The sequence below is a fragment of the Nicotiana attenuata genome, unplaced genomic scaffold (assembly GCF_001879085.1).
Source record: "Nicotiana attenuata strain UT unplaced genomic scaffold, NIATTr2, whole genome shotgun sequence".
NCBI classification, from domain to species: Eukaryota; Viridiplantae; Streptophyta; class Magnoliopsida; order Solanales; family Solanaceae; genus Nicotiana; species Nicotiana attenuata.
The window spans coordinates 493,063-508,619 of NW_017670522.1; the positions used below are offsets into that span (position 1 = coordinate 493,063).

The 15,557-nt window shown below is 35.9% G+C and overlaps 1 protein-coding gene across 1 annotated transcript; it reads left to right on the forward strand.

Moving 5' to 3' along the window:
- Positions 1–929: 929 nt before the first annotated feature.
- On the forward strand, positions 930–8,199 carry LOC109240531 (lysine-specific demethylase JMJ25). Its single transcript, XM_019407185.1, has 14 exons — positions 930–1,087; positions 2,384–2,978; positions 3,302–3,441; positions 3,516–3,615; positions 3,726–3,858; positions 3,950–4,004; positions 4,122–4,800; positions 4,994–5,323; positions 5,751–6,176; positions 6,277–6,349; positions 6,753–6,838; positions 7,083–7,202; positions 7,282–7,352; positions 7,762–8,199. The coding sequence occupies exons 2-14, from the start codon at positions 2,445–2,447 to the stop codon at positions 7,859–7,861; spliced, it is 2,847 nt and encodes a 948-aa protein (XP_019262730.1). The 5' UTR covers positions 930–1,087; positions 2,384–2,444; the 3' UTR covers positions 7,862–8,199.
- Positions 8,200–15,557: the final 7,358 nt, after the last annotated feature.

Consider the following 15,557-nt stretch of genomic DNA (forward strand, 5'->3'; position numbering starts at 1 on the left):
CTTCTAATTACACAGTCTTTGCACTATATACCTACATTTCCTAGCTTGTTTATTGTCTTTCATATGATCTATCATTCCTCTAATTTCTTTCTTCACCTGAGTAACGACTTGCTCTATATTTACAGTTGTTGCTTTGAAATATTTCTAATTCCTCGCCTACCAGGTGTGATAGATTACTGCAAGTTCTTTCTTGAATTGTCTCCGGTGCCTACCATTGATCGATTGTAATCCCTGTGTCACTTGTTTCCTTTGCATTGTAATGCCTGACCAGCTTTCCAGTCGATCCTGCAACTCTTATGACCATTCACATTCCGAGAAAAGATGTATCTGAGTCTCCTCTTTGTCATCTTCACATAGACCATATCTTTTCTCATTTTTAAGTGTGTAAAATTAAAATAAATGAAAGAGTAATAAAAAAGGCAGATTCAAATAAAGAATGTGAATCCTATTAGCATTGTGCAGAACGGAGAAATATTTTAATTAGTGATTGAAAGATTTGTGCTCATTTTCTGCCTAAGAATTTTACAAGATTCAAATTTTAGTGAACGTTAATTCTCATTTATAATAAACTCTTTTAAACATGTGACAAAGCACATCAAACTTCATAAAATTTATTATATTGAATGTTTTTCTTTTTACAAGAATTGCTTCTTGAAAATTTAACTTTAATACTCACGTTGTTACACATTGCTTCTATTTTAATTAAACGAATTACAAAATTGTGTAGGCTTCTCATATCATAAGGGCATTTACTGTAATTATCAACACTTCCGATATAAATGGAATGAAGAAATAATTTTTTGAAATTCGTTCTCGTATCATATTTTAAATAGACAATTTAATAATCTTTGGAAGAGCACTTAATTTTAATATTTTAGCCAAGCTAAGAAATTTGTTCCCTTTAACCTTTTTCTTTTCCAAAAAGGAAAAAAGAAAAATAAGGGACGAGAGAAGATGGGATGTCAGCTGCAGTGCAGGACTTGTTACAGCAAGTCTTCCACGGCGTCGTTTTATTCGTCTCCTTCTCCTTCGCGTCTTCTGCATCTCACAGTCCTGCGAATTACTACTTCACCAATTACCCACCCAGGTTCTCTCTCTTAATTTCTCTCTCTACTTTTTTCTCATTCACTGTTTACTCTTATTCATATTTCATAAAAAATATATATAACAAAAGGTAGTTACTGATCTTCCTTTACTGTTAAAAAACTGTTTTTTTTTCACCCTAATTTTTTTGTTGATGAATTTTGAAACTTGACCCTCCATAATTCGCCGCTAATGTAAGACTATTATGTTTTTTTTTCTGATTATAGCTGAAAATTGTCCCCGAATTTACATGCCTTTTTGGATTTAAAACAATATCTGCCGCAGAATTTGGATTCTTTTGACATGTTTTTTTTTGGTTTCGTTTTACTGAGAGATGGATTTTTTCTGTTCTGTAATTGTAAATGGGCGAATAGAGCAGAATGCTTAAAGAGCATTGATATTACTTTGCAAGTATTAGTTTTTCTGCTATCGAAAGGGAAGTGAAAAAGAATTCAAAAAAAAAAAAGGAAGGTTTTTTTTATAGAGGGAGCGAATCTATGTAGTATCTTTCCCAATAATTGGCTAAGCTAAGAGAATTACTTTTTGAATTGGCTGAAGTCATTCCTCAACCCAGAGTATCTCATGAAATCTGTCCATGAAGATCAAGGGCTAGGTCAAATTTGAAAGGCGAGGAGAGATTGATCCCTTAAGTTTTATTCTTAACTATAGAATACGAATTGAGAACCAGGTTGCAATTTTTATTTCTTCTAGTTCTTTGTGATACTCTGAGGTTAGTTTGGTGTTCTTATTTGCTTACTATGCGATGAAAAAATATTTTTTTAGATGACACACTAGTGTATCCCTCATTATTACTAATCTATATTCTGAACGTTCTCTCATGTGAATGGGATTTTGAAAGACACTGAGTATCACGAGTTTTATGCGAATTTAGCTAAGTGCATAATACAATGGAAACAAAGGACCCATATAGGCAATACCAACTCATCGGGATTAGGGCTTAGTTGTTGTTACACTTACTTTAGGCTGGTGTTTGTCAGGAGTCTTTACATTGTTTATCCATGTAGAATAAGTATGAGATTTATAGGAAGAAACTTAGGAGATCAAGATTGCATGTCATTCTTGTTCATCTATATAAAATATTAAGCATCCTGAAGATGCACCCTACAGAACCTTGTAGTGCATATTTATGCATTATACTCGCTGCCTTGTTGTAAATCTTTCTATAGATTTAACTTAACTTTAATAAGCTTTTAGAACTTTTAAAGTTTTTGTGGTTTCAAGTTCATGTAGTTTGATTCCTCTTTCTGTTTTCCTGGCTACCTATCTTGTGAATGTTCAGGTTGTTCATCATATGGTTTTGGATGATAGTTTAGCATCTTCACTTCATATTGCACATCTTGATGGATTATACACGAACATCCTCTGGGCCTGGTGAAGATAACATCGGGATTCCTGATGATTTGCGGTGTAAGAGGTCCGATGGGAAACAATGGAGATGCACTGCAATGTCTATGCCCGATAAGACTGTGTGTGAAAAGCACTACATACAGGCTAAGAAGAGGGCTGCAAATTCTGCAATGAGAGCGAACATGAAAAAAGGAAAGAGAAAATCATTGGATGAAAATGATATATATTCGGAGAGTAAAAGTGATGATATGGATTTACCAGATGCAAACCAGAAAAATGAGGATTATTCTGGTGCAGTCTCTGGGAAGAGGCATAAGGAAAAGGCGTCAAAGAATCGGATGAGTTATTTATCTGAAACACCTCAAAGCAAGATGTTTTTGCTTCGCAGCATGAAGTCTGCTGATGATATAGACATGGAAGGTATGCAGTATGATGAAAGCCATAGAGGTTACAGGACGCCACCCCCTTCTGGTATGGAGTCGTCCAGAAGCAGATCGCAGAAGATGTTTGATTCAAGTCCTACGACGGTGAGTTTGAACTCATGGTTGAGTACCGCCGGGAATGAAGTTACTTTAGGAAGTGGACAATTGTTTTTTAGTAAACCTGAGATTATTCTAGGACAATGTGATGCAGGGAAAGTTCATTAAGTAAAAAAACATAATTCTAATTAAGATAAGAAATTGTGGTGATCGTTATGTAATCTGCACATTAAGCTTCATGTAGACATATCGCCTAGGATTCAATTAGAGTTTCTTAGACCTGAAATTTCATTAGCTCTCCAAGTATTATAAGTCAACAGTTCTGGTTGTCTGTTGTATCCTCACTTGAGCTCCCTTAATTTTGCCCCTAGGGAACTTCTGAAGCGAGCTCGGATTCTTCTGATAATACAGGGGGACAACGTTGTCACCAGTGTAGGCGGAACAATCAACGAGTAACTTGGTGCCTTAGATGTGATAGAAGAGGATACTGTGAAAGCTGCATCTCAACTTGGTGAGACTCATTAAAAAGAGTAACATGTCTAGTTTCTCCATTTCCTATGCAATGACTACAGTGTTTAATGTCAGGTACTCCGACATGCCAGTTGAAGAGATACAAAGGATTTGTCCTGCGTGTCGTGGTAGTTGCAATTGTAAAGTGTGTTTGCGTGGAGGCAACTTGATAAAGGTATTTACCTATTAGGCTAAAAGAGCTTTACGTGAGGCATTCTATGGTTTTGCTTAATATGTATAAAGTATTCCTTTCTGATATGTGATTCATTATTGCTGTGAGCATAGGTTAGAATAAGGGAGATACCTGCACAAAACAAACTGCAGTTTCTCTATTCCCTTTTATCAGCAGTTCTTCCAGTTGTTAAGCACATTCATAATCAGCAGTGCTTTGAGGTAGAGCTGGAAAAAAAACTTCGAGGTATAAGTATGACCTTTTGCATCTTTATTGAGGTATAGGGGGACTCCAAATTTGATAATGGTTGAACTATGAACTGAATTGTATTCTTCAGGAAATGGAATGGATCTCGGCCGGACCAAATTGAATGCAGATGAGCAAATGTGCTGGTAATATTTTCAAGTTAAAAAATGTTTCACTATTGCCCATTCCTGCTGTTAGGAAATGTGCACTCTCAACCCCTTTGCTTGTCAAAATATATATCACGAAGATGTTTCTGCTTGCAGTAATTTCTGCAGGATACCAATTATTGATTACCATAGACACTGCCCAAATTGCTCATATGACCTCTGCCTCAGCTGCTGCAAAGATATCAGAGATGCAACCAAGGTTATTCAGGAAGACAGGGGTAAGCAGTTCCCAAGAAGAGTTGATGGCAGAGAAGCCACGTCAAAGGAAGTGAAATTGTCAAACGTTCATCTAAATTTATTCACCAAGCTTTCTGATTGGAAAACAGATAGTAATGGCTACATACCATGTCCACCGAAGCAATATGGAGGCTGCAATTCCTCTGTCTTATCATTAAAGCGAATCTTTAAGATGAATTGGGTGGCTAAACTGGTGAAAAATGTAGAAGAAATGGTTAGTGGCTGTGAAGTATGTGATTCTGGTGATCTAGATAATACCTCTGAAGGGAAGTTGTTCCAGGCTGCTCATAGAGAGAATGGTGATGATAACTTTTTGTACCATCCATCTTCTGAAGATATTAGAAGTGAAGGGATTGAGAAATTCAGAAAGCAGTGGGGCAGAGGTAAACCTGTTATCATCAAGGATGTTTATGATGTATCATCAATGTCAAACTGGGATCCAGTCGTAATATGGAGAGGAGTAAGGGAGACAACTGAGGAGAAAACAAAAGATGATAACAGAACTGTGAAGGCCATTGATTGCTTTGATTGGAGTGAGGTTGGTACCAGTTGTCTCTAGCTTGCATTACTAGCTAGATCTAGTTTCAACTTGCTTTAGATTGGCATGAGGTTCATCTCCACTATCATATGTATGAAAAAATTGTGTCCACTTTCAGCAGAAGTTTGGCCTGTTGATTTCCTTTTATCTTCGGCTGACCATACCACCGTCTCTTGTACTTATTGTTTTACAGATTGATATTCAGCTTGGTCAGTTCATCAGAGGATACTCAGAGGGAAGAATTCATGAGAATGGTTGGCCAGAAATGCTCAAATTGAAAGATTGGCCTTCTCCTAGTGCTTCAGAAGAGTTTTTGTTATACCAGAGACCTGAGTTTATTAGTAAACTTCCTTTACTTGAATTCATCCACTCCAAGTGGGGTCTTCTAAATGTAGCTGCAAAATTGCCTCATTATTCCCTGCAGAATGATGTTGGTCCTAAGATTTTTATTTCTTATGGGATGTATGAAGAACTTGGTAGAGGTGACTCAGTGAACAATCTGCACATCAACATGCGTGACCTAGTGAGTACCATAATATCCTTCTCATGCCATCCCTACTTCGATAAGATTCTTTCTTGTGGTTGTTTGAAGTCGATACCATGTGATATGCAAAGTAACTTGACTTCCACTATGAGGATGACGTGTACTCGTACTTGGAAATGCATCTGTGAATTAGATCTTCAGGATTATTTGTTTTTCTCTGTAGTAAAAATTTTGAAGCTTGAGCTGTCAAGAAGAGTCTAAGGTTTCTAGTTAACAAAAACAAATTTGATTGTTTAGTCAGTTTGATATGCCATTGATTTGATAATGGAAAATTCCTGATCCTGGCCTTAATTTAAGTCATCAGGAACAAATATTAATTTGCACTTCTCTTTTACATGGTCTTACAGTACAAATCCTGATTTCAGCTGATAAATGATTTGGGTTGCTGTTTCTTCTCTGTAATTAGGTATTCCTTTTGGTCCATGTCAGTGAGGTCAAACTAAAAGGTTGGCAGAAGACAAAGATAGGAAAGATACAGAAAGCCTTTGCTGAATCTGATCACAGAGAATTTCCTGGTGCTGCACTAAATGTCTCAAGCGAAGGAGATTTCTCCAAATTCTCACCTGGTGGAGATAAAGGGGATGATCATTATGCTGATACAGATTCAAATGCCAATAAAATGTTGGTCGACCAAGAGAGCAGAGCTTCTCAGATTGATGTAGATAACTTTAGTCATGAAGATCTGAATGGTTCCAATTTAAACAGCTCTGAGACGAGTCACTCTGGGGCTCTTTGGGATGTCTTCCGCAGGCAGGATGTGCCGATGCTGATCGAGTATCTAAGATTTCATTGGAAGAGACATGGAGATTCAGACCGTGTAATAGACGATTCTGTACGTTTCTTCTTAAATGCAATAATTTGTCCAAGTACTTCTCTCTCTAGAATCTAGATATTGAGGTCATCGTATTTGCTTCCTACGTTGTTGGTCTCAGGTGCCCAGTCCTCTCCACGATGGAATAGTATATTTGAATGAGCATCATAAGAGAAAGTTGAAAGAGATATTTGGTAAGAGTAATAATTTGTTATTAAAGTTGACAATGTGAGATTAAGATCTGTAATGCAATATGTCAGCCCAAGAACATGTTTTCAAGCATCTTCGTCATGTGCTGGCAATTTTGGGCTTACAGTATCTTCCCCTTGATATGCTTGCCTTGGAATTGGATTTTTGCTATCTTCATGAAAGTTTCCTTGAGTTCTTATTTTTGGGAACTGATTTGTTCTGCTTTTAGTTCTCAACTTCGGGAGATTTAGTCAGGCCCTAAAACTGGACTCTGATATGCAAATATTCTTCGAAACATCTAAATGCCTATCACTGATCTTTACATTTTCCTTCTCTGTCCTCTATTGTTTTTCTGTTGCTTGCTTCTATTTAAACTGATCCTTCGATTGAAACTCTGATTACTCTCAGGAATAGAGCCTTGGTCATTTGAACAGCAGTTAGGTGAAGCAATTTTCATTCCTGCTGGATGTCCTTTCCAAGTGAGGAATCTTCAGGTTAGTGGGCACGATGAATTTTATGAGTGGCTCGTAAACAATTTAGGTTCTTAATCCTCCTAGTTGTACTCATAAAAGAAACATGTTTATATATGTTAAATGAGGAACTTCGACCTTTTAAAAACACTCTCTACCAGAGCCATTGAAGAAACTGCATAAAGTACCTTCGTTAGTGTGTGATATAGAAAGTTCTGCTGATTGCCCTGCCTAATTGCATCTGATTCCTCTCCCCATTTTATTGCAGTCCACTGTTCAATTGGGCCTTGATTTTCTTTCTCCAGAAAGTTTAGATGAGGCGGTTAGAATGGCTGAAGAAATTCGTGGCCTTCCTAATACTCATAATGCGAAGCTGCAAATGTTGGAGGTCTGAGTGATGATTCTTATTCTTTGCCTGCCTCAGCTCCCTTGGATTGGTATTAACTTTATTCTATCATTTCATACAGGTGGGGAAGATATCGCTCTATGCAGCAAGCTCGGCCATCAAAGAAGTTCAGAAGTTGGTTCTGGATCCTAAGTAAGCAGTTTCATGTGTTATTCTTTCTTTACAGCTTTTCTCTCGATTTCCTTGTATAATAGGGATGTCTATGACAATTTTATCTAGAGGTTCTAGGTTGAGGTAGAAAAAACGATATTGACTTGTTTAATAAATCCTACTGCTGAGCTATGTGTCTATCATTGTTGATCTCGACTGCTTATACCATTTAGAGGCTTCTAAAGGCCTCTTTGATTGAGTTCAACTGGAACGGCCAGAAAAAACTCCATCCATTAGAGTCCATTCCTCAGTTGTTTGCTTTGCCTCTTCTGTTTTACTCGGAAAAAAGTTATAAAACCTAAATGGAAGGGGGAAAGACAAGGATTGTTATACTCTCTTTCCCATGAATCAGTTTTACTATAGCATTTCCTTTTGTACTTTTGTGGTGCAGAGTTGGTCCTGAGCTTGGATTTGAGGATCCCAATTTGACTGCATTGGTGTCAGAGAACCTGGAAAAGATGATTAAGAGACGTCAGGTAGCTTGCGTTTAAAGTGTTGCACAGAGGTTTCTATCTCTAAATTCTTATGTACAGAAAAGACAGCAAAACCCTTTAGGGGATGTGCATTGGAGTACTTTTTTTTTTTTTGTTCTGCTAAATGCTAGCTTGCTCTCCGGGGATGTGCATTATAGTGTTCACACTTGTTCTGCTATATTCTAGGTTGCTCTCGTGTTGTAGCTATTTTTATTGTCTTATGAAAGAAGTCAAAAGCTCTGTATTTCAGTCTTGTAGTAAAAGTTATCAATAGGTCTATTGTAATTGTAATGTCATATGAATGAGCATTGATAGTATATAACAACATCAATTCAAATGTCATTTTTTTGATAGTATATGTTCAAAGTACAATTCCATGCACCCTTGGTATGAAGCTTTTTTTATTTTCATTTTATTTTCTTTTGTTATCTGTCTTTTTCCTTCATGGGGGAGCAAAAATATATAAAAAGTCAGCTATGTTGCTTCTTGAACATTGACAGAGACTTAACTAGTATACTTGGTTGACAATAGTTTGGAAGGATTGGAGGGGCGTAGGCTTGATGGTGAAAAGAAAACCACAGAAAAATAAAAAGATGTCCAGAGAAACTCTTAGTCTTCTTTTTCTGTATATTTGGATGAGAAACATTATCTTTAGGAAAAGCAAGTGTGTTGTTTGGAACATCTGAAGTTTAAGAAGGGAAATTTCTTTAATAGTGTCAACAAATACACACTTCGTTTTCCTATCTTTAGTACCACCAAGACCAAACGCAATCAATTCCTTGAGTAACTGCAAATGGTTTGGATTTTTATATCAAGATGATGACTTCTGCGTTTTTCTACCTCTCATTTCTTTGGTGCGTGTCATGTCCTTCAACTAAAAGAATACCAAGTTGGACTATCTGATGAATTTCAAGCGTCTGGTTAACATGAGTCTGAAAATAACATTTTCTCGTGAAAATGGCACGGGCTAGCCAGTTTTCGGATTGGTAATTGAAATATAGCCAGTGTTTGCAAGGTCATTGAAAAATAGCCACTATTTTGCTGCAACACGGAAAGTTCCAGCATAATATACTGGAGATTGGTGCACCTATATATGAACTTCCAGCATATTATGCTGGAACTCCAGTACACGGAAAGTTCCAGCATAAATACTGGAAATTGGAGCACATGTGTATGAACTTTCAGAATAATATGATGTACCAGTATATTATGCTGGAACTCCAGTATATTATGCTGGAAGTTCACATGTAAAAATTTGAACTCCAGTATATTATGCTGGAATATTTTCCGAATTTTGAACAGTATTTTCGTTCAGATTTATCTTTATATGAAAAGTGGTTATATTTCGATTACTTTTGAAATTGTAACTATTTTTCAATTACCACTTGTAAATCTGGCTATTTTTGAATTTCAACCGCAAAAGCAAAAATTATCAAGTGAAAATGAGCACTTATACATATCAAGATTGTCTTGCATTTCTTTCTAATCCAAGAAAAGATAGTTAGCAAACTCCCGAGTCTTGTCCAATGAAATACTCCTCCCATTACATTATACCCTTAATATCAAAGTAGTAGTAGTTCTTTTTAATATTGCTCAATTCTCAAAAAATATTTAATTGGGGCAACTTAGTAAACTATATATTATATTTGTTATTTTTCTTCATGAACGTCAAAAGAGTTAAAGCGACTCTTAAAATAAGAGGGAGAGAGTAGTTTTTTTTTTTTTTTTTTTTTTTTTAAACCGAACAGAATCGGGAGGAGAGTAGTTCACTGATCAAAAAATAACACGAGCTATAATTTTGTGGCCTATTTACATACACATTGCTTCCATTTTCTATGTTATTAACTAAACAAAGATGGGTAGAGGTGGGGGATTAAAAAATGAAAAGAGTCATGTGGTCCAATAGGGTACGAGAGTGGTCAGTGGTATGTCGGTTGGCTTTTTTTGACAGTCGCCTGTCAATTGATCTCTCAGTCTCTTTGGAATTTATTCAATCATCTTAATAGTATTATTTTACTATCTACTAGCTTTGTAATTTAATGTTGGACATTTCCTTAATCAAAAAACAACAAAAGAAAAAAGTTTTGGATGGCGGTGGATGAAAAAGGACAAGAACACAATTTTTGTGCTGCACATGAAGTACTCTTTGGTTATGTAATACCATTAAAAAAAGATTAAATTTCCTCATGCAACTGTTGGAATTAATTCATTAATAAGTACTCAATTTAACTGTATTATAAAAGAAAAAAGACTTTGTTACTCTAAGCACTGATAAGTAGTATGAATTGACAGAGGCAGAGCCATCAGATCATGGAACAAGGCACAATTTTAGCACATGAAAAATGGTTTTATGCTTTTTCAAAAAAATGAAAGGAAAAAGAAGAAAAAAGACACCTAGCATTGGATAGAGCTTATACCGCTGTCTTAGATCTACCATATTTTTTTGTTTATTTCTTGTGGAACAATTTTATATATATNTATATATATATATATATATATATATATATATATATATATATATATATATATATATATATATATATATATATATATATATATATGAGCTTAGGGCATCTCCAACCCTTGCACAATTTTTTTTCCACCAAATTATCCAAATTAACTCCAATTCATTACATTATTTTTACACCAAAAAAGAATATCTCTTTTATATTCTTCTCTCTCTTCTATATTATATTATTTTGTGTTATTTAAATTTATTTTTTTATTTCATAAACAATTCCTTCCTTTTTTCTTTTTTCCTTTTTACATATTCATCCCATATAATTCATATTCCTTTCTTATATAACCATTTAATATAAAAATATTTTATATCTTAAATAATATAAATTGTAAGCAAATATTATTCATTATACATATTAATGGATAATTCAAATAAAAATAAAATCATTGATAAGATATAGTTAAATAAATATTACATTATGGTAAAAAAATTAGTTTAATTTTTACATAAATATTCAACTTCCAGGATTAGTATGTTGCTCCCATAAATACTCTATTAATGCATTACGAAATGCAAAATGAGCATCTCTGTCCTAATTTTTTTGTGTCGAACTAAAAATTGTTCAAATCGGTAATTTGCATCTACTGCCACTTCTACTTTTGGAGTTGGACCTTCCCAAGCATGTGGTGCATTAAGATCACGTTCATCCTCGATTATGATGTTGCGCAGTATAATACATGTAGTTAATATATCATGTGGCACTTCTTTTCTCCAAAAACATGACGCCCTTGTAATAATTGCAAAACAAGATTGGAAAACTCTGAATGCACATTCAACATATATTTTCAGAAAGCCCCTCTGACCGCGGTTCTGCCGCGACCGCGGTAGAACCGCGGCAGGCAGCGTATTCTTCTGAAAAGGCACCTTTTCCAGACACCTCTTCTGATATTGCCTATAAATTCTGAGGCAAGGCTCCATTTTCTACACACGAAAATACTCCAGAACTTCTTTCTTTCTGAATATACTGCATCCTAATTCGCAGTCTTTCTCTCTCAAATTCGTAAGTGTGATTTTGCTCCGTTCTTTGAGTTCGTTGGTATCCTGCAGTTTGTATTGCCACTGTTGCAGGAAGGTTTATTACGTTTTATTCTGGGAGGATTTAATCCATTACCTTGGCAACGTGTGAGGGGGTTAAAATTCCTTAAGGACACACAAGAAAATTGTGGACTCGGAATATTTCTTAAACTCTTCTGTTTTTCCAGTTTCTTTTATTTTTCTAACAGTTTTGTCTGATTTTTGGTTTAACACAGTAACGCTCACAACCTTAAGGAATTTTTAAACTAACGTTTCTGTGTTGAAACATATATTAAACTGTTATTCATATTTTGTATACTGTTTTGGAGACTAAAGCCTTCGTGCTTTCTACTCCAATAATTGTTCTATCCGGTTTAAAGTATATAAAAACTATACCGGAATAATAAACGTACGGGTTTGAAGTATATAAAAACTTCACCATTGTTACGTGTTGTATGTTTGGTTTGGTATTCAGTTTGAAGATATCAAAACTTCACTGATTTAACCAAGTTCTGTTTTGTTTCCAACTTTACAGAAAAAAATGATGAATGAAAACCAAACTAATGAAAATGTTGCGGGAACGGGTGCTACTGTTAAAAATGTGGCTGCCTCGTCAAGCCGTTCTACTCCTGCTCATGCTATGGCACCAGTAGAAAAGCCCGGAAAGTTTTCCGGAATAAAGAAGGCTTCTGGACCAAAGAATTACCCAAGCAAGAAGAAGTTCAAGGGTAATTGCCACAACTGTAGAAAATCTGGGCATAAGGCCGTGGATTGTCGTGCACCAAAGAATGATGTACAGAAGAAAAAGAAGAAGAAAAATCAAGCAAACATGGTTGAAAATGTTGAAGACATGGAGGACTTGTGTGCCATGTTGTCTGAATGCAACTTGGTAGGAAATCCGAAAGAATGGTGGATAGATTCTGGAGCCACCCGCCATGTTTGTGCTAACAAGGAGTTATTTTCTTCTTATGCCCCCGCAGGACCCGACGAGACAATTTTCAAGGGAAATTCGTCTACAGCCAAAATTGAAGGAGTTGGCAAGATTGCGTTGAAGATGACGTTGGGAAAAATAGTGACTCTAAACCAAGTCCTCCATGTTCCAGAAATTCGCAAGAATCTTGTGTCGACTTCACTTCTTGTCAAGAATGGATTCAAATGTATTTTTGTTTCCAATAGTGTTGTACTAAGTAAGAATGATATGTATGTAGGAAAAGGTTACCTAAATGAGGGCCTTTTTAAGCTAAATGTAATAGCAGTTCCTATCAATAAAGTGAATGCTTCTTCTTACTTGCTTGAGTCAAACACTTTATGGCATTCCCGTTTAGGTCACGTAAACTTCAAAACATTGCGAAAGATGATAAATCTAGAAGTATTGCCAAAATTTGATTGCATTATTCTAAATGTCAAATGGAATCAAAGTATGCTAAGCATCCTTATAAGTCCGTTGAAAGGAATTCAAGTCCTTTAGACTTAATTCACACAGATATTTGCGACATGAAGTCAACACCATCTCGCGGTGGGAAAAAGTATTTTATTACTTTTATTGATGATTGCACGAGATACTGCTATGTTTATTTACTTAATAGTAAAGATGAGGCAATTGATGCTTTCAAGCAATACAAGAGTGAAGTTGAAACGCAACTAAACAAAAAGATCAAAATGATAAGAAGTGATAGGGGTGGCGAATATGAATCTCCTTTTGAAGAAATATGTTTGGAAAATGGCATTATTCACCAAACAACTGCCCCTTACTCTCCACAATCTAACGGAATTGCGGAGAGAAAGAATCGAACATTGAAGGAGATGATGAATGCGTTACTGATAAGTTCTGGCTTACCACAAAACTTGTGGGGGGAAGCTATACTTGCAGCTAACCGAATAATCAACCGTGTACCTCATAGTAAAACGCAATCCATTCCTTATGAGAAGTGGAAAGGAAGGAAGCCTAGCTTGAAATACTTCAAAGTGTGGGGGTGTTTAGCTAAAGTACAAGTTCCTAAACCTAAAAGGGTTAAGATAGGTCCAAAAACGGTTGATTGTGTGTTTATTGGATATGTAACCAATAGCAAGGCATATCGTTTTCTGGTTCATAAATCAGAAAATCCTGAGATTCACATTAATACGATAATAGAATCAGATAATGCTGAATTCTTTGAAACTATTTTTCCATATAAAAAGGAAAGTGAAGTGACCTGCCAAAAGTCAAAACGACTTTGGGAGGAAATAATAGATGATATGCCTAATGAAGAAAATCCGAGAAGAAGTAAACGTCAAAGGACATCTACTTCATTCGGTCCAGATTTTCTGACTTTTCTGTTAGAAAATGAGCCTCGTACCTTCAAGGAAGCAATGTCTTCCATAGAGGCACAATATTGGAAAGAAGCTGTCAATAGTGAAATAGAATCCATATTGAGCAACCATACTTGGGAATTGGTTGATCTTCCTCCAGGTAACAAAACGTTGGGTTCTAAAAGGATTTTCAAGAAGAAAATGAAAGACGATGGTACTATTGACAAATACAAGGCAAGACTTGTTGTCAAAGGATTTAGACAACGAGAAGGTCTTGACTATTTTGACACATACTCGCCGGTAACAAGAATTACATCCATTCGGATGCTAATAGCGTTAGCCGCCTTGTATGGTCTTCAAATCCATCAAATGGATGTAAAAACAGCCTTTTTAAATGGTGATCTTGAGGAAGAAATTTACATGAACCAACCTGAAGGGTTTGTGGTTCCGGAAAAAGAAAAGAAGGTGTGTAGACTTGTTAAGTCTCTTTATGGACTAAAACAAGCACCCAAACAATGGCATGCGAAATTTGACCAAACAATATTGTCAAATGGTTTTAAGATTAATGAATGTGATAAATGTGTTTACATTAAGAACGTTCCAAATCATATAGTCATTGTTTGCTTATATGTTGATGATATGCTAATAATGAGCAAAGACATTGCCGACATTCAAGCTACTAAGCGTATGCTTGCTAGTAAGTTTGATATGAAAGACTTAGGAGTTGCCGATGTAATTCTAGGAATTAAAATCCAGAGGACTCCTCAGGGTCTAGCTTTGTCTCAATCACATTACGTGAAAATGGTACTTGAAAAATTCAAACACTTGGAATTTAGAAGTGCAAGAACTCCAATTGACTTAAATCATCATCTTATAAAGAATAAAGGTGAAAGTACGTCTCAATTGGAGTATGCTCGTGTGTTGGGAAGCTTAATGTACATCATGAACTGTACACGACCTGATATAGCTTGTGCGATAAGTAAACTTAGTCGATTCACAAGTAATCCCAACAAACATCACTGGGTAGCAATGAAACGAGTTCTGGAATATTTGGAATATACCCAAGACTACGCTTTGCACTACAATAAATATCCTCCGGTTATCGAAGGATATAGTGATGCAAATTGGATAACCGGCTCAACAGAAACAAAGTCCACAAGTGGATATGTTTTTACTGTTGGTGGAGGAGCAGTATCTTGGAAGTCTTCCAAACAAACGTGCATCGCTCGCTCTACAATGGAATCAGAGTTTATAGCTTTGGATAAAGCCGGTGAAGAAGCTGAATGGCTTCGAAATTTCTTAGAAGACATTCCGTTCTGGCCAAAACCTTTGTCTCCTATTTGCATACATTGCGATAGTGAGGCTGCAATAGGACGGGCAGGGAGCGTTATGTATAACGGAAAGTCTCATCATATACGACGAAGACATAACACAGTTAGACAACTACTTTTTACTGGAATTATCACTATTGATTATGTAAGATCAAAGGATAATGTGACGGATCCGCTTACAAAAGGCTTAACTAGAGAGGGAGTTGAGAAATCATCTAAGGGAATGGGACTATAGCCGAGGACAAGTCAACATGGCGGTAACTCTACCTAGAATTTTGGATGTTCCGAGATCTAGGTTCAAGGAGCTCAAACAAAGTTGTAATTGACCGGTTCAACATTGTCAAAGTAAAATCTTTGGTCCCTTCTCGTGATGAAGACAATGTTCAGTAACAAGGATAGAACTTTACACGTTCTTTAATGATTACCTAAGTTTGATGTGGTAGTTATCAAATAGTGTCAATCTAAAGGATTACACGTTTAGGAATCACCTATGTATGTATGAAGTGGAAGCCGCTTCAATGAGAATTTTGTAAGGCCAATTCTCTACGCACTTATGAGA